Source organism: Dysidea avara, chromosome 4, assembly GCF_963678975.1.
Source record: "Dysidea avara chromosome 4, odDysAvar1.4, whole genome shotgun sequence".
Classification (NCBI taxonomy): Eukaryota; Metazoa; Porifera; class Demospongiae; order Dictyoceratida; family Dysideidae; genus Dysidea; species Dysidea avara.
Window position 1 is genome coordinate 43,790,063 of NC_089275.1, and position 23,879 is coordinate 43,813,941.

At 36.9% G+C, this 23,879-nt stretch overlaps 1 protein-coding gene across 1 annotated transcript; it reads right to left on the reverse strand.

Annotated features, from left to right (window-relative positions):
* Nucleotides 1-561: 561 nt before the first annotated feature.
* LOC136252288 (uncharacterized) lies at nucleotides 562-18,470 on the reverse strand. The gene is made up of 18 exons (XM_066044698.1): nucleotides 18,250-18,470; nucleotides 16,281-17,396; nucleotides 14,776-15,166; nucleotides 14,066-14,288; nucleotides 13,289-13,537; nucleotides 13,051-13,112; nucleotides 12,385-12,582; nucleotides 11,138-11,279; nucleotides 9,967-10,112; nucleotides 9,196-9,310; nucleotides 8,792-8,966; nucleotides 7,991-8,118; nucleotides 7,041-7,162; nucleotides 6,852-6,977; nucleotides 6,554-6,756; nucleotides 3,659-3,839; nucleotides 2,800-2,909; nucleotides 562-2,564 (listed from the first exon to the last, which is right to left on the reverse strand). The coding sequence occupies exons 1-18, from the start codon at nucleotides 18,459-18,461 to the stop codon at nucleotides 674-676; spliced, it is 5,790 nt and encodes a 1,929-aa protein (XP_065900770.1). The 5' UTR covers nucleotides 18,462-18,470; the 3' UTR covers nucleotides 562-673.
* Between the last annotated feature and the right edge of the window lie 5,409 nt (nucleotides 18,471-23,879).

Sequence of the window (23,879 nt, forward strand, 5' to 3'; positions counted from 1 at the left end):
ATTAATCCACGTTATTCTGTTTCATCATATTCCTGTAAAATAAAGAAATGGACAACTACATAGTATATCTACATTATAGGAAAATACTGTGTACATAGCTGCAACTTCTCTTAAAGATTTTCAACTTATTTTCTGGAGAGAAGAGCAATGCATATACTGTAACTTATGTGAATTTCTGGTCTACCTCATGATGTCATCATTGACTAAACAGTGACATTGGCATTTTTAAAATCCACAACTTAGCTATATATGCTATACCACTTTTCACAGCCTTGGTACAAATTTGTGACCAGATTTTGAAAAATCACCCTGATTGTCATGCCTGTGAATTTTTGAAACTAGCATGGTGCTGTTAATAACAGAAAACACTTTTCAAATAAATTATATATAAAATTTTTCTTGTAATTCAAGACATCTATACTAGACATAACTTAACTTATAATGCTGTATGTTTCAGAACTAAACGTTTAATGTGTCGAATACATCCATAAAGGTGGTTTTCCAAAATTCAGTCACATTTAATATACTTTCAATGATCTAAAGCAAGTTATCATTGTGAATAATTTATCACCAAGCAAAGCAAAAAAATATTGTACTTATTTAATGAGGCAATGTAAATACACATGTCTTAACAGCATAGTAATTTTTGCTTAAACACATTATTTCTGATCAATTAGTAAGTAGTCATGTTTTCATATTCTTTTTGACCAGCATACAAAGACATGACCTCACTGGGCATGTGAGGGATCAAGTTTGTACAACTGTTATCTTCTGATGTTGATGGTGATGTGAAGCTTGAATTAGCAATCAGAGGACTTGAGGAGGATAACATAGGGGAACTACTTCCAGGAATGGCATGACTGGTAGACTTCACTAAGTTGTAAGAGGCATCGTAATTATGACATAAATCTGACCGGCTAAGGCTTTCAGCAGTAGTATCACCATTAATGTGAGGAAAGTCTGCTGTGACTTCATCACTACTACCACTGGTGGAATTGTTGCTGTTGTTTGAAGTGTTGCCAGAAAGTGTAGTCACTGCTGATTCATATCTAGTAGCTGTTTCTAAATCATCACTACAATCTTTATACTCTACTGGTGCCACTTTTGATACACTAGTACTGTTAGAAACACTATCAATTGTTTCGAACACAGAATACTCCTTCTTGACAGACTTTCGCCTTTCTGTTTTACTAGTGTCATCTCGTAGTTGCTTGATGTTTATTGGTGTGTAGCTGGTACAAGGCTTGAGTGAACTTATCTTGGTAGGTGGGGAACCTTTTGAATCTGATGATAGAGTATACTCTGATTGTGATTTGTACACTTCACCAAGTTGTGATATTTTGTGTATTCCTTGATCATTTGTATGATAATTAGTAGACAACATTTCAGAGTGAATACTACTTAATGAGGTCATTGGTGATGTCATTGATTCCTCTGCTTTGTCAGCTACTGGTGACATATCTTTTTGCTTTTGGCTTAGTTGTTTAGTTGAACCAGCAAGTGATGATTGATTTTGAGTATTAGTTTCACATCCAGTTGGTTGCAAAACTACACCATCCTTATGTTGACGCTTCTTACTCATCCGAAAAGACACATATCTTGAAGATAGTCGAAGAGCATGTTGCTTGACTTCCTGAGCAACTTCTGGTTGTATAAGTTTGCTCTTCTGATCTTTAGCAACTTCACGAGCTATGTTGACACGTTCCAGTAACTGCTTTTGCTTCTGACGTAAATCAACTGGAGTACCAGGTGAGCCAGTTGCTGATGAAGCAGCAATTTCATGTTGTTCACCCCAAGTGAATGGCTTGAACAGGTTAGGGTTAGTACCTGACTCCATTGCCCAAGTACTAGATTTCTTTTTACTACTGGAAGTAGTTTCATGAGGTGTATCAGGTTTCCAAATGACATGGCTTTCATCGTCATCAAGAAAGTTACTCAGCAAACATGGTTTATGTTGTAAGTGATGTAATTCTTTGGGCCATTGAGGAGCTCCGTGAGTTGTACTTCTTCTTTTCAGTTTACATTGTGGTTTGGCAGTACTACCAAATCTTCCCATGGGTGTGCTAAGTTGTTTAGATTTTGAAGGATTGTCTGTTTCTGGTAAACTAATCGAACTGGTTTGCTTCTCAACCGATTTATGATTTTTGTCTTGTTCATTTTGAAATTTAGCGGAATAGTTTAGTAGCTCTTCAAAAAAGTTTGATTCACTCTCATTTTCATTGTGGTTGTAGGAAGAAAGTGACTTTTGAGACATTTCATTCACAATAGGCAATGATAAGTTGCTACGTTGCTCTTTGACAGAATGACTGCTCTCTGAATTATTCTTGTTGTTGTCAATGCTAACTTCTTGAACCTGTCTTTCTACTGAGGTTTTCTTAGAATCTTCAGATGAGAACTCATCATCTTCATCGATGTCACTTAAAAATTCATCTGAGTTGCTGAAGACTTCACTACCGATTTTTGTCATTTCAATATCAAAATCTCCTCTTTCACTGTCATTCTCTGTTGTTGCTGGAGATTTTAATCTTGACCACCTCTCAAAATCATATAATCTACCATCAGACCTAACAAATGGGAGATGCTATAATTATACTGTCTCTATTACTATGTTATAGTGAAATGTCAATTGCCACTGCAAAGAAGACTACTCATGTGTACATTTTGGAGGGCATTGCTTGTTAGATATTCCTTAACACAACAACCAATCATTACATGTGCAACTACTATATTGAAACCAACTGAATATAGTGTATTTTGAAGTTATGTGATAGTATCCATCTTTTATTGATTAAATCTCACCTGCAGAATACAGCTCTAAGTCGTCGAAGTGCAGGACCAAAGTCAGCATGTCTGATCCACATTGCTACTACTGCTAATATGAGGTAACCGGTTGTCATTGCCAGCAATATCTAACAACATAGACCATGCTATAACTTCTAAAGTATTATATACTACAAGCTAATGTAAGTGTGTATACTGCGATGTATCTGGTGATAATAAGTTCTATATATACAAAGCATATCAATACCTCAGAAAATACAACAGAGGTTGGCACGTACTGTGTAGCCTGAAAGTTTGGCGGGAGAAAAGTTTAGCAAATATGGCGAGTGAGCGGTGTTTCACCAAACTAAAATCCGCCAAAATGGTTTGTCCAATACAAGTCTGTATTAGCTCTACTAAAAAAATTGCCAAACTTTTCTCTCACCAAATTCCCATTGCAGAAAATTCACCAAAGTTTCCACCCACCAAAGTTTCCACCCACCAAAGTTTCCAGCTATACATACATTGTATTGGGTGCACAGTAGCCAGCTTTACCAACATGGAGGTGCATTATTATTATTATATCAACACACTATTGTCAAAAATTTTGAACCAGCCCATCACAATTCCTTGCTCTTCACTCCTAGTATCCTTGATATCTTTAATATTTTTGTGCAGAAAGTGGCACCATGCAATTTGCATACACATACAAACAGGATAATACTCTGTAGTTGTGATACATACCCATAGTTAGCACACACATATTATCTCAAACTACCTAAGTATGGCAGATAGCTGAGAGGGTATCAAATGAAAGTTATGTAAAGTATGAACTGACTACGTAAGTGCAACACAATTAGCCCCAAGCATCAGCTGGGTTCACAAGAGTACAACTCACCATTACATGTAGAGCAGGGTTAGTCTCATTGAAATTGAACTGGTTCAATGTGTAGTCACCAGTAGAGACGTAACACTCCAGTTCATTGCCAGCACAATTTGAGTTAAACTCCTTCAACAGTAGATAAGAAGTTGAGGAGAAACCATAGTAGTTAGGATTAATAAAGAATAACCATCGATACCTGTATACAAGAAGGTGTATTATTAAAGTTAACATGTGGGGCTGGGAGATTACATCGAAAAACCATTAAATTTATTATTCATTATGCTGTTTGCAGTGTTGGGGCAATTACTTTGTAAAAGTAACTCATTACATATTACTATTATGTGCATCTAAAACTAATTACATAAAATATAGTAAAATATAGTATACCCATAAAATATAGTAACTATAATAGTATTTACATATTATATTACTTTGTGTGTCTGCAGCATTAAGCTGTCATGTGTTTAACTACCACCTTATCACATGATAATGAGAAACTAAGCTTCATTCATTAATTCAAGGTGGGCTTTGTTACTTCATTGTGACTAGGCATTACTTAGTGGATTAGTAATGAGATTAGTAACTTTGTTACTTGTAGTAATAAAATTACTTAATATAGTATTTTTTTAAAATTGTATATTTAAAAATGAAGTATGAAATAGGGATCTATGCAACAAAAGTAGTGAAACAAGAGATGAATGATGGTATTACAGCATAGCTCGGTGGGAAGTCCCTACTTTGGCATTGAGCAAATAATTGCTATAGCTAATGTGCCAAAGTAGGGACTTTCCCACTGAGCTATGCTGTAATACCATCATTTATCTCTTGTTTCACTACTTTTGTTGCATAGATCCCTATTTCATACTTCATTTTTTAAATTTACAATTTTTAAAAAAATACTAGTTTGTTCAGTTTTTTGTTGTAGCACAGTTAGCTACAATGTAACTTGTGACTGTTGTATTAGAATATCATACATGACTGTTGTATTAGAGTGACTGTTGCATTAGACTATATCTCAAGTCAGCCAAGAGGTGTGCAGCTAGCTAGATCAATAAGGGGTGAGGTCATTTTGTTTACTGTTAAGTAAACAGCTAGATTGTTAAGAGGTTTGCATGGTCTCCATACTCTATTGCTATTAGTCCACCTAGACCTTTACTTGAAGGGCATGGTCGCGAACCTATCGCAAATGGGATCCCTATCGTAAACTTGCACATATTTAGTCTTATAGTAGTGCCAGGACTGAAGCACTTTTGAAATCCAGCTCTAAAATAATTCTGTGACATCTAAATATGCTGCAGAAGAAAGTGTTGATATGGAAAATTAACGCCTTGATATGGTTTCATTGGATGAAGAAGAAGACAAGCAGCCTGATTGAAGATAAAAGAAAAGACAAGGTGCAGAGAGACTACACTGGTCGGAACCCCAAAAGGCACATCCCACTGGTGAGTTTGTTATTGTGGCATAACTGGTGGCCGTGCGCTGCTTGCGACTGTGGTCAGTGAGTGAGGCAGCGAGACTAAAATTCGAGTTTTGGCAATTTAAAAAAATTCTATATCTGGCCACCTGTAAGTGTTTAATTATATCATATGGACTAGTACCAGGGGCAGATCCAGGAATTGGAAAGGGGAGGGGCACAAACAGGCTAAGTTGTAGGTGATTGGGGATAGCCAGATTCTGTTGTTAGTTGCTGCATTTTTGAAGCAGCAAATAATCGCCTCTTAGTAGTGTCTCACTGTTGATTTTTGCCATTTTAGCTTTTGCACCACAGATGGTTGTGAAGTCTTAAAAGCTGTTTAAATAGCTCTGAACGTCTTAAACAACAGCAACACAAAATTATAAAACCACTATAATTGTTTTAAGAGGTGCTTAGCATGCACAAAGGTGCTGGGTGACAATTTCACAGCTAGTTTGACTTTTGTTCACTTTGGTTTCAGGTAAAATGTGCATATTTTCATGAGTTTTAAACTGTTCTTGGCCTGACATAAAGTTTAGTATTTTAATCAGCAGTATGGCTGGCTCTGTGTGTGTGTGTGTGTGTGTGTGAGGGGGGGGGGGGGGGGAGGGGAATTTGCCTCATGCCCCATCCTGGATCCAGCATTGAGAACTATTCCGTAAAGGTGATTTTCATCGTGTAAAATGTCTCTAAGGTGATTTTTAAAGGCGGAATTTTGGACAGTGCACGAAATTTTCAAGCCTATCCCTACTTAAACAGTACTACTGTACCGTATAATAAAGTTTGTTACAGTAACTTCATTACTTAGGTAACAGGTTACATTTGTAAGTAAAGTAACTTGAGTTATATTACTAGCCTTTATAGTATATTAGTTAGTTACCACAAAAGTAATAATATTACATAACTCATTACCACGTTACCCCCCAACACTGGTTTGTATTAAACTGTAACTGCCTATAATTGTATTGAGTAGCTGTACACAATGTTACCTTGAATAATAATTTATACAAAGTTGTGCATATACGATGCTATTGATGCACGTGAGTTACAACATCATGATAGTTATCATAATTATGATATGTTGCATCCTACAATAGTGAAAGTAGCAAAATATCACAATCACTCAGTCCTATTCACATGTATATGTGACCAGGCCTGCAAAACTGGGCATGTGAGTGCATATTAGTGTCTTGTCTACTTTTTCAAAATATCAGCATAAATTTTCATGCCATTGCGATATGGCTATATATGCAATTTTTACTCCTTACTGAACTGTTAATTGGCTAGAAGTTACCCAACAAAAAATTGCATTCCTGTACTGAGATATGACTTGTGTGATTGTTCCCACATGAACACGTTTTGCAGGCCCAATCACATATGTAACTCTATACTAACCGGGTGCACCTCTATAGCAAACTTTATAGTTGTGTATGTTATTGTATAGTCCGCCAACTCACCAAGGAGGCATGGTGTCACGAGGTATAAAGAAGCCACTAGCAAAACCAGCTACTGAACTAATCACAGGTGACAAGCGGAAAGCCACACTGGGGAATGCACAGAGTACGAATAATAGTAGAGCAATCCATGTCTGGTTGAGGGCCATGTTGACAACTAACACTTGTAGGTAAACTTCCAAACTGTATGATGACACCTTTATCACCTGAAATGGTAATTAAACTATAATAACTGTACAATACATACGTACATACATACGTACATACATACACACGTACATACAAACAAACATTCACTGACCAGCAGATATAATATGCCACCACAGAGAATTACTGGAATTAATCCTAGGAACACAAATCTAACAAATCCCTGAATGACCATATCAACAGAGTGTCCTATGCCATCACTGTGTTCTAACTGGTACAGCTGTGTAGAAAGAGTACCAGTGCAGTTGTGTGGTCACAGCTTACAGGTGTGGTCACAACTTACAGTCAGAGCCTGAGAGTAGTACTTGTGCATGATGGGGAACATGAAGAGAGCACTAGCCACTGAGTACACACAAAATCCTGACACTATCAGTACAGCTGATGTTGTCTGAATATACACTGTACCTATGAAATGAGTATTAGGTCATTGATTCATTGTTAGCATGTACTACAAATATATTTCATAATATCGTCAAGTGACCCGTTGAGTGAAAACCATACAAGTTACATTTTTTATATTTTGTAGAATTGTGGCAAATATAGTAGGTGTGACTCACCATTTATGTACTATGCTGTGCAAACAAACTTGAAGCAAAAATATTGAAGTGTATATCTATTCGCTTTATATCACACAGAACACAAGTCCTTGCATGTGTTCTGGTTATCAATATGCAGCCCAAGTAACTTAGAGAACGTGTTGATGCACCCTCTTCATAGAGATTTGTGACTATTCCACCCCATGCACCCATTACTAAGCCACCAGATCATTGCACATTCTGAGACTGGTTAAGCAGTCATACTAAAAAGGAGAAAATAAAACTGTAGGAATAAGATGTCTGTGCATCCATATCCTTCACAAGGCCAGAAACTGCTATTCGAGCTTTCCACAATGCTGAGGGTGAAAATCTCAGCATATGATAGTGTAGCTAACCATGGTGGTGCTAGTTTGATTTTTCCTGGTGTGCAATTTGGATCAGGTTTGTATAATCTAGTCACGTATTGTGTTGTTCTCCCAGTTTTGTGTTGTGATGCAACAATGTCTGTAATACCATATAGCACAAAAATTGACATGGGAGAATTTTGATGAATTGGATACTGAGCATTTTTGACAAGTGCAACACTTCAATGTTCTATAATGTATATATCTAATGTAAAATTTAAGAATGAATAATCAGTTTTGTCAATATTTTCCCTGTTATACTTTTGTGCCATACACTATACAATACCACTAACCAAGTAGGAAGCCATATGATAAGAAGATCAGAGGGAGGTAGGCTAGTTGTGGTACAGTGGTTCTCAGTGAAGCTCTAGCCTCCAATGCAGCCATACAGGTGAAGCTGGAACCTTGCTTTTGACATTCCCTGAATTAACAGAAAAATAATGATCATCATAAAGCAAACTACATCAACTCCTAATTACAATTAAGCTTTGTTATCATAACTATTAAAGAGTGAAAGGTCAAAATAATGCTGTTGTAATAAGCTGCAGAAACCGTTATCTATACTGCTGTTACGTCTGATTTCTGCCTCTACATAGCAATACTAAAAAGTTCATGCTATTATGCCCTCAATCGTGTCAGCCTCCATGTTTTATCCCAGTGTGTTTCATTGAATACAGCTGTGTAAATATAAAGGCAACTTTTGGCATACAAAAACTTTTATTATTATGGCTGCTTTACAAATATACTCTAATAATACAATCATGTCAAACAGCTAACTTACTGCTTTATTAGAGCTATTGAATATTCTATAAAGGATAGTTGAATTTTTCTGTGCCATGTACTTCTGACATTTTATTATGGCACAACAACTCTACCTATTAACATGCTAGAATTACACTTAATTCTTCAGATGCCTGTACTAAAAGCATGCTATCATGACTGGTGGCCTCATGCCTGCAATACATCCAGTTGACCTTAACAGCTCAGGAGCTGTTAGTACACCACTCATGGTATGGAAGTGGGTAGAAACATGACACATACAAAAATGTAGCTAATCAACAAGATATTTAATTTGTACTATTAAATGTAACTACCTCCTCTTCCCAAATATTGTATATACAATGTCATTGTTTCCATCAATCATCTCATTATCTTCCTCTTGTGATTGTTTTATAGCTTCAAACACAAGCCGGGGATCACCTGATTGCTGATAGTATTGTAAAATGGCCTCCCTCATCTTACTGTTATTCAACATGTCCATAATAACATCTGCAATAAAACAGAAGCAGTGTATCAAACAATCCGAATATTCGACTAATTTAATATACTTTTGCAAAAATGCCCAAAAATCCATTATGCTCTTTGACAATGCATATTGTATCAATGATAATGTCATAATGTTTTGTCTGTAATGTCAGTTCATTGCTGTATTAGTCATTCATAATTAAGCTTCAAAATTAATATTTATACTGTAGCTGATTATATAGTCACAGTTTACCTGCAGGATTCTGATCCTCCAGTAATGGCAGAACAAATCCCTTCTCTAAGTACTGAGCCTTCAATGCTGTAGTGAACACCTCATAAGCCTTTAATGGAGTCCCATGGTAGGCTACCTGTATGATAACACAAGATTCTATTACATATCTTATGAATCAAACAATCATGGACTGACTTTAATCACAAAGTAAATATGTAGTATCACAAATTATGGTGTAGGCTATTACAACAGCTCTCAAGGTGAATGCTGCTAAGCTTGAGAGTCTCTTATGCTCAGATTATGTTTTGAGCAGTGCCCAAAATCACCTATTATGCTAACAAGCATACATTGATCCCAGCATTGTATTTTCATTTTGTCAATATTGTCAGTTGATTGTTGAATTAGCTACATATATAGATAATTTTTACAGGAATGTTGCAACTTCAAACAGATTTTTATTTTTACTGTTAACAATACTGATGTTTCAGTTTTAAAAAGCCATCACATCTCTTAGCTGTTGTGTACAGCATTTCATTTCATAGCTGTTCTCCCTATTAATAGTGGCTATATCAGAAGATTTCATTTCATAACTGTGTTTTTAGTAGTCTACTTAGTCTTAAAGGTGATGTTCTATGTCCCTCTGAAATTCCACCACTGCACTAGATAAGAAATGTCTTAAGATATACAGGTCCAGTTATGGACTCTATACAGATTCAAAGAAGTTGGCTGCTGCTTTGATAACTATACTGCCTACGCACTACAGACCAACAGACAGACACACACTTTTCACACCTTTCCTTCACACAGCATTATTAATCTGTTGAACATGTGGAAGATCTCCATACGAGGTTGATGGATGGTCATGATGACAGTTCGTTGTGATCCAGCCAATTTGTTCAAGTAGGTGAGTAGCTCATATGAAGAGGCTGAGTCAAGGCCTACACCAAATACAACATCAAGTGTTACTCTAATAATGATAAGTATAAGGAAGTGTCATACCGTAAAGCAGGATAATTTTGGCGTAGAAAATTTTCGTGTATTAAACTTTTGACGCAACATATTTTTGTCGCTAGCATAATGGACGAAAAATTTTTGATGGAATAACTATACCTTAATATTTGTATGCACAGATTATTCATACATAATTTGTCATTTTAATTTTCGTCGATACAGCCAGCAATGAAAAATTTTGACGACAAATTTTTCCTGTTTTACGGTAGACTGCATTTCATTTTGTGAAATACATGTGAGCTGGACAATTATCATAGAAGGTGTTTATTTGAGTGATAGATTATGTTATTGTATCAATAACAGCTAATTAACTACCCATCAGTCCCTATTATTGATGATGCTGTTTATTGGCCATTTGTATTAAACCAAACCAGACTGATCCATCATGGGCACACAAGTCAATGACAGCTCAAAATGCACTATCTTGAAAATGCAAAATTTGAGACCCATTGTACAGCAAACTATTCACACTACTCGAACAATTACCAACACTCTTAACATTAAACTAAGGCTGAATACTGGGCTTGTTGTTAGGGACCTGCCGATTATGCTGGATTAATTATGAGCATAATAGGTGCCTGAAAACATTGAGCATAATGCTAGTGTAATAGAATATTTGAGCCATACTACAAATCCTTGATGGTCAAAGTATATATCACAGAAGAAGATCGATATACTATAATACAGTCTAATAGAACAATCAGGCAGCTGACTGTTCTATTAGAGTATATCGATCATCTTTTCTGTCACATGCATTTTGAAGAGCAAAGATTTGCTACAGCCACTTACTATGTGCCCATAACTGCAAATTTATTAGCAAAACATGGGAAATGAGGCATAAAGCTTAAGCATAATTTGAGCATAATAGGTAAAAATTTGAGCATAATAAGCGGGTGCTTACTTGTTGTCTGAAATTCAATGCAGTCGAGAATTTATGAGAAATTACATATACCTGAGGTAGGTTCATCAAGGAAGATGACACTTGGTAGTCTCAACAATTGCAGAGCTATAGTCAACCTCTTCTTCTGTCCACCACTTAGTCCTGGACCAACTGTACCACCAACTACAGTATCAGCTATTTCTTGTAGACCAGTCTGTAAGTAGTAGAATGTGTAGTATAAAGTATGCGCAATGATAATCTCTAATATAATAGTCACTGAAATAGCCAACAGAATTAAGAGGCAATAACTCTACCACCAACCACACTATCAGCTATTTCTTGTAGACCAATCTGGTAACAGTAGTGGCCTAGGTAAACACTTAGTATTATCACAATAATAAACCCGTCTATTCTGGAAACTGGATGACTTATTATAGTGAGGTGTCGGTGTCTAAAATGCATGGGTGGTGGAGAAGGGGGCTGTATCCCCTGTCAAAAAGATTATGGAGGGGCTTAGCCCCCTAAAATTATCTATAACTGTCAATGAGATCAATAATTATTCAAGATACTCTAAATGAAGCAGTCAAGATCGAGATACTCTAATAGAGCAGTCACAGTATTCTTCAAAGGAGCAGTCTAGCAAGCTATGTATGTAGTTATAAATAAGGGGATATAGTTGGTGTGGTGGAGGGCAGCTATTGTCAGCAGGCAGTTACCTTTCTTTTTTTTTTTTGTCTTCGACTTACAGCTAGGTGGAGGGCAGCTATTGTCAGCAGGCAGTTACCTTCTTTTTTTTTTTTGTCTTCGACTTACAGCTAGGCCATGACATCACCAAGCTAGACCCCCAGCCCCCCTTAAATAAAGGCGTCTCCTCCGCCCCTGCTAAAATGTGTGTACTGTAATGTAAATGAGACCATGGACAAGTATCCTGATTATCAAGATGCCCTTATAAGTGAGGTTTCCTGATTTTGTGCACTAATACAAAAAGAATAAGACACTTGCTTATCAAGCTGTCTAGAAGTGTCTGATGTATGTACCACACTGGACCATGGACAAGTGTCCTTAATTGTATTGAAGTGTCAACATTTTAAGGTGTCAACTCCTTTTTGATGGGTTTAATTGTATTGTAAGAACCTGTGGAAATGGTTAGGGGCTGTCAATATGGGGAATCAAAATCAACTTACTCATTTCTAAGTATGATATAACATGTACTCTAGACACATGTCAAAGGAGCCACAACAAGTATGATCTGAAGGTTTTTCCAAAGTTCCTGAAGGCCCACCTTACAGGTCCTTCAGAGTTAACACGCACCATTTTACCTCATTCATGACTTGCTCAATTCGTTTAAACTTTTCTCTCATAGAGAAGGATAGTCTCATCTGGGCAGCTAGTGTCAGGTTCTCCCTCACAGTCAGTTCCTCATAGTAAGGCATCGCTAGTTGTAGTACATAACCAGTGTTGGCTATATACCAGTCCCTAATATCATCCAGTGAATGACCATTAACAAATATGCTGCCCTGTGGAGAAGAAGAGCTATATAATAGTGGGAGTAGAATACCTTGGGTATTGACACAAAGACTCTAGTAATTCTACCACCATTGAATGTAACTGACATATATTCCACTAAGCATTCTGACATCTCTAATGTAACCTTCTAACTGCTGATTGTCAGCTGTCAATTATATAGCCTAAGATTACTGTAAGAGCTCATAAAAGCCTTAAATATATCATGAACTCTTGCTTGAAAGCATATCTATTTGTTAAATTATTCCAAGTATGCATTTGCACATCTTATGATCTTCTTAAATACAACCCCACTACAGACTGTGCAAATGGTCAAAATATGGAGTCAGTATGATCTGGACATTGAAAGCAGAAAATTCCTGACCAGTAGTGACTTGAACACCAGTCTGGGCGACATGTAACTTGTGTTAGCTAACTGATACTTGTACTTAACTTGACAATAATATGCTTATTTTTCTTACTGAAATGTTGCCATATTTCCTATGACCTGTGAGGAGGTCCAGAAATGTAGTTTTTCCTGAGCCTGTAAAACATGAGCATAACACATACACACACACACACACACATATATATACATATGTATGCAATGTATAAACACACTATTCTATTATGTACTTTTAATATTACATGTAGAAAGCTGTTCTACTGCATGATACATGTTACTGTACACATATAGTACGGCCTTACTATATAACTCACCAGAAGGTCCCATGATAGCTACAAGATGTCCAGGATTAAAATATAGTGAAATTCCTTCTAATATCACTTTGACCTTCTCCTTAGGTTGCATTTTCTTATGTTGGTCTTCTTCAACAATATTTTTCACAATGTTACCAACTTCTGTAACAGTAAACAGTTCTTTATCATGATTAGACATCAGTGGAATAGAGCCATTCAGAGATTCACCATTCTTTGACTTCCTGCTCTTAGTTTGGTCATGAAATTGTGCTATAATATACACCATATAACGAAGTGTACTATATAGCATTATAGGAATTACCAATTAACTAGCTATCTAACTGAACACAGTGTTCAAACTATTTCATGCACACCAAAAACCACAAGCCTTTAATGATGTTGAAGTTAAACTGTCCAGATATGTTCTTTCTACTAGTGTGGACTTACGTAGCACATAGATTATGTTCACCAAATGTCTATTTACATTAAATTTCATGCTCATTAACTCAATTAGTATAATTTGTTGCTGATTCACAATTCTTGGAGTAAAGAGGTCAGTGCAAAACTGCTAATAGCCACTTTTAAGATAAAGTGTGTAATGTGTTAAGTAAAGAAATATTTATATCATCCTGCTGGGAATGTAATTGTACATTAACAGTACTGATCTGTTTATTGGCAATCTTACAATGACTGTCATAGTGTATTTGATCCTATATGGATTACTGCCTTTCAAAGTTTTGCTGCAAATTGTGTCCCAAAATTACCTTTGCTATGTCATATACACAGATATACACTTACATTTTGCTCCATCAAATCCAAAAGTTACTCCTCCACTAGTAAAACTGCACTGGTTATTTCCATCCATACACTTTTTATTAACATTATCACAATCTTCAGTAGTGATGGATGGTAACACCATTGGCATGACATCATAATCTGATATGTGTTTCTTGTGGTTGAAGGGTACAGAATAATGAAGGTCCAAACAAGCAATAGAAATCTTGTCCTCACACTCTGGAAGCTATCAACAAACAATGATGTACAATAGTTCATTATAACACTGTGCAATACGTACATGCACACACACACACACATTGCACATATGCACAGAGAGAGGTAAATCTAGACACATACTCACACACACACACACACACACACACACACACACACACACACACACACACACACACACACACACACACACACACACACACACACACACACACACACACACACACACACACACACACACACACACACACACACACACATGCATTCATACACACACCCACACATACACACACACACATGCATACATACACACACAAGTATGCACACACACACACATATACACACACATGCATGCATACATACATACACAGAGACGCACGCACGCACGCACACATACACACACACACATGCACACAGACATGCACACACGCATGCACACACACACACACACACATAGAGTCACACACACACGCATGCACGCACGCACACACACACACCTGGTTAGTAGTATATCTTGTTTCAACATTTCTAGCTCTTCCTAAGAATTGGTTCTGTTTATGTAACAACCTCCAATGCCATAAATAGAATACTCCTTTGATAATAAAACATATCAATGTCACTGTGGCAACAATGCAATATATAAACACTTCAAATTCATCCTCCCACAGAAACGACTCATCTTGTTCAATTGCAATTTCTTCAGGACACATCTCATTACAATGAGTTAGGTAGCATGCCTCACGGAATTGAACTGGATTTGTTGAATTAGCAGTATTTAACCAAATACCAACTGCATCACGGAGAGATACACCGTATTCGATATCACCAGATGTATTAGACAGTTGTGTTAGCTTGAAATTTATCCAACGATTCTGTTTAATGGTATGCCTGCATAATAATGTTGCATGTGTTTTTATAAATCTACATGCAAAATTGGTATTATTAGATGTGTTGAAATCCGGTCACATTAACACTGAGTCCACATGACCAACCAATATCAACTAAACCCAAGTAACAATATGGCTTCTGTGTTCGGGGAGAACTTATTAATTGTCTCATATTGGTACCAGCACTAAAACAAAGCTAATGTCATCTTCCTCAAGTTTACTGCAGCTGGACACAGTCAGTGGGTTGTACAATGTTCTTGTGATGTCTTAAAAATACAGATGTGTGTGTATAATTATATGTTTATTTGCTCCAGTTACAAACAAACCACACAATGTGGGAAGTTATGATCACAATTGTGGGGGACAATCAATGTGTACACATACAGAACTATACAACAAGGCCAGTGAACAATCAATAACCATTGTACAACATAAATGAATTGATCTGCTGATCCGAGTTGCAAACATTATGTCCAAGATCACAAAATAAAAGTGCAATACTGAAGGTACCTCTATATGCTCTGTAAATGCGTATAAAGAGAGGAGCCCACTGGTCAGTATCTACATGCAGAAAGCCATTTCTAATCATAGTGGAAGCTCTATAAAATGGATGCTTTCAGACCAGTTATAAAGTTCTCTGTTGTCAAGTAATTCTCCTATTATAGCTACATTGCAGCAGTCAAGTTTCATTGGTAAGGTTTGTAGGAAACTTGATAGAGATGTTAAATGTATTGCCAGCTGCAGTGTCCTAAATGTCCTTTAATCAAAAGTCAGATTATAATGTAGCTATACTGGTACTTTATGTGCAGTACGATCTCCATCATACACATCCTAAATTGCTTGTATTAGACAATTTACAAGGAAGAAATATTACGTGTTTAGTTTTACAGTTCTAGATGCATTTGTATAATAATTTTAGTTATTAAGTTTAACAGATTAAGATAAATGCTTTACACAAGAGGATATATTATGGTGAAACTATTAATGGTATTCATACATCCTGTTGCTTTCAACATTAATTCAGTACAACACTGTACAATACACCACTATTGTATTACAGAGAATAGTACCAGTACTCCATAAACACATGAACTACAATACTATAATAGTCCCACCTTATTGAAGATATGTCATTGTTGAATTCAAATGAGTCAATTCCAAATAGTCCACCTTCACCCCACAACGATGATGTTGCCAAGTAGATATGCTGCAGGCAACTGGTTACATAGTAACTGAGGTGTGGTGATTGGTGAGATGCGATGTCTAATGTACTGTTCATTACACCACCATATTCTCCAATTATCCGTAGGAAATTAAAGTTTAATCCAACTGGTTCTGTCTCATCTTTGTTATTGAAATTCACTTCAAATGAAGTTTCTTGGGTGTTAAATGGTTTAATTCCTTGAAGGGATCTAGCCAACATGTACACGTCATACAGACCAAATGCCATAAAGGTGGGTATGTCACTTGGGTAGTACTTGGAATTTGTAATTAGACAGTGGGCTGAAATACAGCATGGAGTTCCAAATTCATTGGAATTACATGGCAGATGATGAAGCATTAGTGAATACAGTGAGGTGATATTCCCACCATTTGCCCTATCCTGTTTCATAACAAATTCTGTGACATTAAAATTTGCTAATCTGGAGTCTTTTGAGATGTTGACATAGTCTGTAAAAAGGTGATAAATATTGTCATGAAAGTTAACAAACCAGGAGGACTCGGCAAACACCTTGACCTTTGCATTTGGCAAGTATTCCTTCACCCATTTAGCATGGTTTAGTACTCCTATACCTCCAGCACTTGATCCTGATAATAAGACAGTACTTGTTGTAATTGTTGGGATTACCTCACGAATAACACTTTGAAATATCACAAATCCTTTAAAGATGAATTGAATACTATCTGTTGTTTCAGGTTTGAATTCAAAATCTGTTTGGTTACCAAATCTTGTTATATCATCATTGCCCAGCCACAAATCACTACTACAATATGGTACAAGGATGTGATTATAATGGTAAAAATTGGGATTAATCTCCTTGTTGGTGGACAAAATGTCGGTTCCTGCAATATCAAGATATTCATCACCTGTTAAATTATTGATGGAGGTCATTAAAGGTGAAACTGTGCTCCTTCGATTGACCCTGTTCTCATTCCAAGCTCGCGTAAGATCAAAATCTTGTGTAATCACACCACCTCCATATTTGGCACGTACTGCATGAGTCAAGTACCTGTTTGGGTGCAGTAAAAAGATATTGTACATCCATTGTGCATACATACATTAAATATAGCCATTAACCACACATCGTATCAGTCAATACTAATGTATTGACTGATACGATGTGTGGTTATTTATACGATATTTGGCTATTTATATGTGCCATTTTTGATAGTTATTTTTACTATGTCCTTTTGTGCAGATAGCTAGGTACCATTACAAGTAATTGACAATAATACCATTTTCTGCTTGAAGTTAGCTACATGCAGCTATCATAATTATGCATGAGCAAGAAGACATGTTTGTCAATGAATGTTAAAATATTTAATATTAAAGCTATCTATTAACTGTACTAACTAGAGTACTATGTAATTATTGGTGCAATGTCATAAATCATCTGAACAATGTGCTTATGGTTTAATGGTCTATAGACACTTTGAAGCAAATAGCTAATTATTATGTGACAGGATTAGTGACAGTAATCGGTAGTCTTTTATCCCACTGAAGCACACATATGTACAGTAACTAACTATAGCCACAACAGCAAAACAGGTAATTGCACAACAACAAAACAAACACATGTAAGAGGTAGCTAATTACAAAGCACTTTGACATGATTTTCCACACCCATCTGATCTAGTTCCATTATTGATGATTCATAGCTAACTACAGGTTTGCAGCATGGTCAGAAGTGAGCCTGGGAGCTTCCTCAAAGCTAATTAATGCATGGATACAGGTTGGCGTATAAAAAAACTTCAGGCTTGCAGAAACTAAAGTTATGGTCTTGCTGTCAGAATAGCTACGCCTATAGCCAGCTATGGCTTTTCACAAATCCAGTCACACATTAACAGAATTGTTGGCTGTACCTTCTATTGCAAGTCTCAGCTGAGTAGCAAGCTCCTCCACCTTCCAGAAATACCAGCCAATCTGACGAAGAGTGATTTCTGTGAATGTAATATCCTGCTCGGCTGAAATCGTTGCACAACGCGTGCGGATCATTAATTCTTCTCCACTCCAGTGTTTTTACCAGTGGTAGCACAAGAGTGCAAGCGACCACGAAAATTATTGTTCTCGACATTGCACTGACTCTCTGTTAGCCAGTTATGTTCGCAGTTACTATGCCGTCCTTTTATGGCCGGTCGGTTTATCGAAGCCATACACAAACAGCTATGCAATCTAAACTATATATCTAAACTATATATCTAATTGATGTGCAAGGTAAAAATTAGAAATCCTACTAATTCATAGCCATCAAACGAGGGAGGTTGCTTACACCTGCAGCTATACTATAGTGCCCTAGCTGCTTCAGCATCTAGACTAAATGGGTTTCTCCTACTGCAGTGTCGGTCAAAACCCCCTATAGCTATAGACTATTTCTGCTGTTTTGTTGACCAAGCATTTATCATGCATCCATTATAGCTCAGCACTTTTTACCTCCTAATCGAGATCACGAGTACTCTAATAGTGCAGTCACATAACTACATTAAAAGAGCATGCAATCAAAGCTAGCTGTGTACCTTACAGTTAGTTAGTTTTATTTCATAGTTTAAAACATAATACATTGCATACTGTGATTGTTATCTAACAGATCTAGAGCTTTAAAATAACCTCAGTCCCTAATCCCTACCTCAGTCACTACTACTGCCTAATCTGTCAATAGCATAGCCATGCATAATTATGACTGAAGTAGGGATTGAATGTGCACCCCATAACTGGAGCATGCTGCACATACTTGGTGCAGATAGTGGTGAGAGCTTACCCCCATCAACTTGCCCCTCAATTGACACCTTACTACATAAGTCTTCTCTTCTCTATTAACTGTTTAGTCATTTTCAGTTTGAATTATGCCGGACTCTGTAGAGCACAAAAACATTTCAAAAACCAAAATGTAAACATGTTTATTGTATACTGTAGATAGTACGTAGCTGATACTCTCCACCTTCTCCTCTATAAGTTGGGAGCTTTATGTAAAAACTATTATTTTAGCCACTGCTAGCTATGTACTAAGTAGAAAACCTGATTAACTAAATAAAAATGAAATTCTGCAGTAGCTAACTCATCAAAAGTGTTTTGAGTCACTCTAAAGGTACTAGAGATTATGTCTAACTGACAGCTATCTTGAAGGAAAGGTTTTCAAGTGGTTAGTTTCTACTATACAGTACCACTATACTGTATCATTATTCATTAGATGCTTGGTACTGATAATGGATTTTGGAACACAGTATGATGTCACTTGACGTGTATGTACAGGTCTCTTCAAGGAATTGATCCATTAATTTAATGCGTCCAAAAAAGTTCATTTGAAGTAAATTTCAACAACAAAGATGATACATAATCAGTTGGATTAGACCTTATTTTCTGATGGATAATCGGAGAATACAGTGGCTAGACATTACACATCATGCAATTACCACACTTCAGTTGTTTTGCACTAGTTGCCTGCAGCATATCTACTAAGTATTGTGAAGTGAAGATGGGCTATTTAGAATTGACTCATTTTAATTCAGCAATGAAAACAAAGAGTGGTAAACAAAGAGTGGTAAAAGAAAAGAACAAAAGAAAACAAAGAGTGGTAATCAATGGTACTTTTTCAGATTGGGCCATTGTTACTTCTGGGGTTCCACAGGGAACTGTCTTGGGTCCACTTTTGTTTTTGATTTACGTAAATGATTTGGCTTCTGTTGTAAAACACTCCACTGTTAAAATGTTTGCTGATGATGTTTTACTTTATGCTCCAGTTAACACTCTCAAGGAATGTTCTTCCCTACAAAATGACCTCACTGCCATTTCTTCTTGGGCTAGTCACTGGCAATTAAAGTTAAATCCCACCAAATGTGAAGCTTTGATGTTTACTAACAAACGCAAACCAATTCCATTTACATACTCCATTAACCATCAACCTATTTCATGGAGTAATCCTGTGAAGTATCTTGGTGTGTAGGTAGATTCCAAGTTAAACTGGTCTAAACATTGCAAGTATGTTGTCAGTAAGGGCACCAAGTCTTTGAACTATTTACGTAGATCAATGTTTGGTTGCAGCCGTGCAGCTAAGTGTGCCGCATACAAAGCTATCATCCGGCCAACGCTAGAGTATGCTGCAGTCGTATGGAATCCCCATAACTTGGGAGATATCCAACTACTAGAGTCCCTACAAAAGCGGGCAGCTCGATGGATCTGTGGGAGTCGCTGGAGTCCATCTACCAGCTCTTGGACCATTTCTTCGAATGATTGTTGCTCCCAACTTCATCTTCCTTCTCTCCAGTCAAGACGAAGTTTCCTTTCGGTCAGTTTCCTCAATGACATATATCACCAGCAAACATCTATTACATTTAATAGTCACTGTTCATTTAATTCCATAGCATCTACCAGAAGTCACCATCTTTCACTAGTCCCTCCACAGTCCACCATTAATTCTAGGAGATATTCTTTTCTTGTCAACACAACTTTCTTCTGGAACACTGTACCATTACATATCCTTGAAGACAGTAATCGAAAGTCTTTCCGGCATCACCTTTATAATTACTTATGTGTCAAGTAACTTCTTAATCACTGTTTTGTGTTTTGTTGTGTACTGTTTAGTTTGTAGTGTACTGTAGGTATATGTATATGTATGTTTGTTTTTTGTAGGTGGACACCTTGTACAGGCTTTGCCTTTTGTGTATGCCTTCCTTTTTGGTAAATTGATAATAATAATAATAATGACATATCTTCAATAACATGGGACTATTATAGTATTGTAGTTCGTGTTTTTATGGAGTACTGGTACTATTCTCTGTATACAATAGTAGTGTATTGTACAGGGTTGTACTGAATTAGCTAGTGTTGTTAGCAGCGAAATAAATACCATAATATATTATATATATGATAAACATGATTATATAGTTTGTAATAACATATCACTTGTATTACTAAAAAAAGCATGTGCCCTAATATCTTAAAGTTAATAAATACATCCAGATTTTAATGCCTAACAAATGGTATTTTCTTCCTTGCTAATACAATTACTCACAAGCAGCATGCAGGATCTCATTAAATATGAGAGAGGAGGTTAAATTTGTTGTTCTTTCTAATACATATTGCTACGTATATTAATTATGCAGGATGGCAGAACTGACACCATATGAGCCTACTTCAACACCTGATGATGTACTTCTTGACAATATCATCATCAGTAAGCATTGAACAGAAAGTAGAAAAAGCAGGTAAACTATACCCTTCATGTATTATTAGTATGCACAATCAGGAAAGAGGAGGTCAAGATGTGATTGTTCCATAAGAGTTTGGAAAGAAAAGAAGGGACGCATATGTTGTCAACGTTTAAACTCAAACATTCACTTTTTATCCAGTGGAAAAAATCATGCATTGTGACCTCATGCACATAGGCAGCACACACCAACACTCATCAGCTGTAGTCTCCACTGGAATAAAACCAACAGTGAAAACAGAGGTATGTATCACTTGATAGTCACTTCTTTAATATGATGATGTACAAAGCAACATGAGTACAGATGAATACGTATACCATAAAGGCTTGTTCAAGTGCTATGAAGTGTGGTGAATAACAATTATGTATCTTAGCGTGGATGGGTCATTCAGGGCAATAGCACAGTTGGAATCCTGATTTATGACCTGTCTTGTAAGTCTTGTTTGTCATTTTCACACGATGCATGGTGACATCAACCTGTGTTTGTATCTCATTATCAAATTAATAATGTATTAAAGAACTATAAAGACCTTGATCAGCTAGTAAGAAAACTGGAAAATGTTTGAGGAAGAAAATGAAGATCAAAAGATGGCGATTTGTAACCTAAACATAAGCAAATACCTTAGAACCTCCCCCCCCTCATTATTGACAACATATTATGTGCCATTTTTGTTGAAAGAACATCATCGTGCAGATCAACCAAAGGAGAACACCCTGATAATCAGAACACCTCTCCAACAGGGACACCATCAGATCCATAACAAACAATTGTACAGATGTATACATGCTCTTAGGTAATGTGTACTTCACTAGACCCAGGGCCACTCAAAGGTGGGGGGGGGGGGGGGGGGGGGAGGGGGCAACTGGGGGCATTTTTCCCCGGGCCCCAGCCTGAAAGGGGCCCCAGGAGGCCCCCTTGAATACCTGTTTGAAAGATCGATATATATACTCTAATAAAGCAGTCAGATCTAAATATTCTAATAGAGCAGTCACAGTATTCTTCAGAGGAGCAGTGTAGCAAGCTTATAGAGAGATATGGTTGGCAAGGGATAGTTATTGTCATTGTTAGCAGGTCATGACCCTTTTTTTTGGGTCTTCGCTTGGGTGAAGTTGAGATTCAGAATGGAAACCTCCTTGCCTCTGGGGCCCCACTTTAACTCTTTGCCCTGGGCCCCTTAATTTCTCTGGGCGGCCCTGACTAGATCAGTTAGTGAAGGAACATAAACATAAATATCTAGAGAATACATACACTCAGTCAACTAGTAGGTACAAGATAAAAAAGTTTCTGTTACAGCCACAGCAATTATTGTAGTCAACTTCTATACATTAGTTTACAGTAATTCAATTAACTGTCTGTCTTTGTATAAACAAAGCAAATTATAATGCACAGGTGTGATACATTGTATGTGTTTGTCTAAATTAAAGGTTGGGGAGTTAGTTACAAAAAGGGTGAAGTGAAAGGATCCTTTCAATAAAGGGCACTGTACATTTTTAGCGTCTTTGGGCTCTGAGAAAGGCCAACCTTAAAACAAAAAAGTTTCATCCACACTAATTGGCTTAAAGTGACGGTGGGGACTATTCTACGGAACGGAACGGAACGGAATGATGGACTAAACCACGGAACGGAACGCTTTCTCAAATTGAAGCTTGCAACTTACCATTGCTGAAACTTCCCTTATAAGTTAGCAGTGGCATCTCCAGTGGGTGATTAAACATAAGATAAAAAGAATTAACGGATCGATTGTGGGTTTTTGTTGGTTGTCATTAGTAACGAAGTATTATTGTGGGATGAGCTGTATCAGTGATGTTCATCCATACGGAAGGGAACTTTATGTGAACTGTTTTTCTTATTTAGACTTTAGAAAACAGTCTGGGCCAGTCTTTCAAGTCATAAGTCAGTGTATAAATAAAGCAAGCAGGAAGATACTGGTTACAGGAAAGAGCCAGCTGAATTAAAACTTGAAGAATTTTGTGCAGTGTGTGAGGAGCAAATATTTTGGCAGACCGCAAGGAGGGTATATTCTGCAAACATCACTGAAGTGTATGCATGGAGTTATTTATATATTAACAGCTGGTGCAATGGACTAATGCCGTATTCAATAGTGAGCTGATTTTATCTGTTGCACAATTCAAGGATGTGTCTGACTGCTAGCCTTGAATCAGGCTAAATGCCAAAACTCCAAGATCAGCCAAATCTCTATTATAAGCCGCATGTGAAACCATGCCCGTAGCCACCAGGCAAACGTGATTTGGACCAGGATGTGTGTGTAATTTCAATGTATCTAGTCAGAC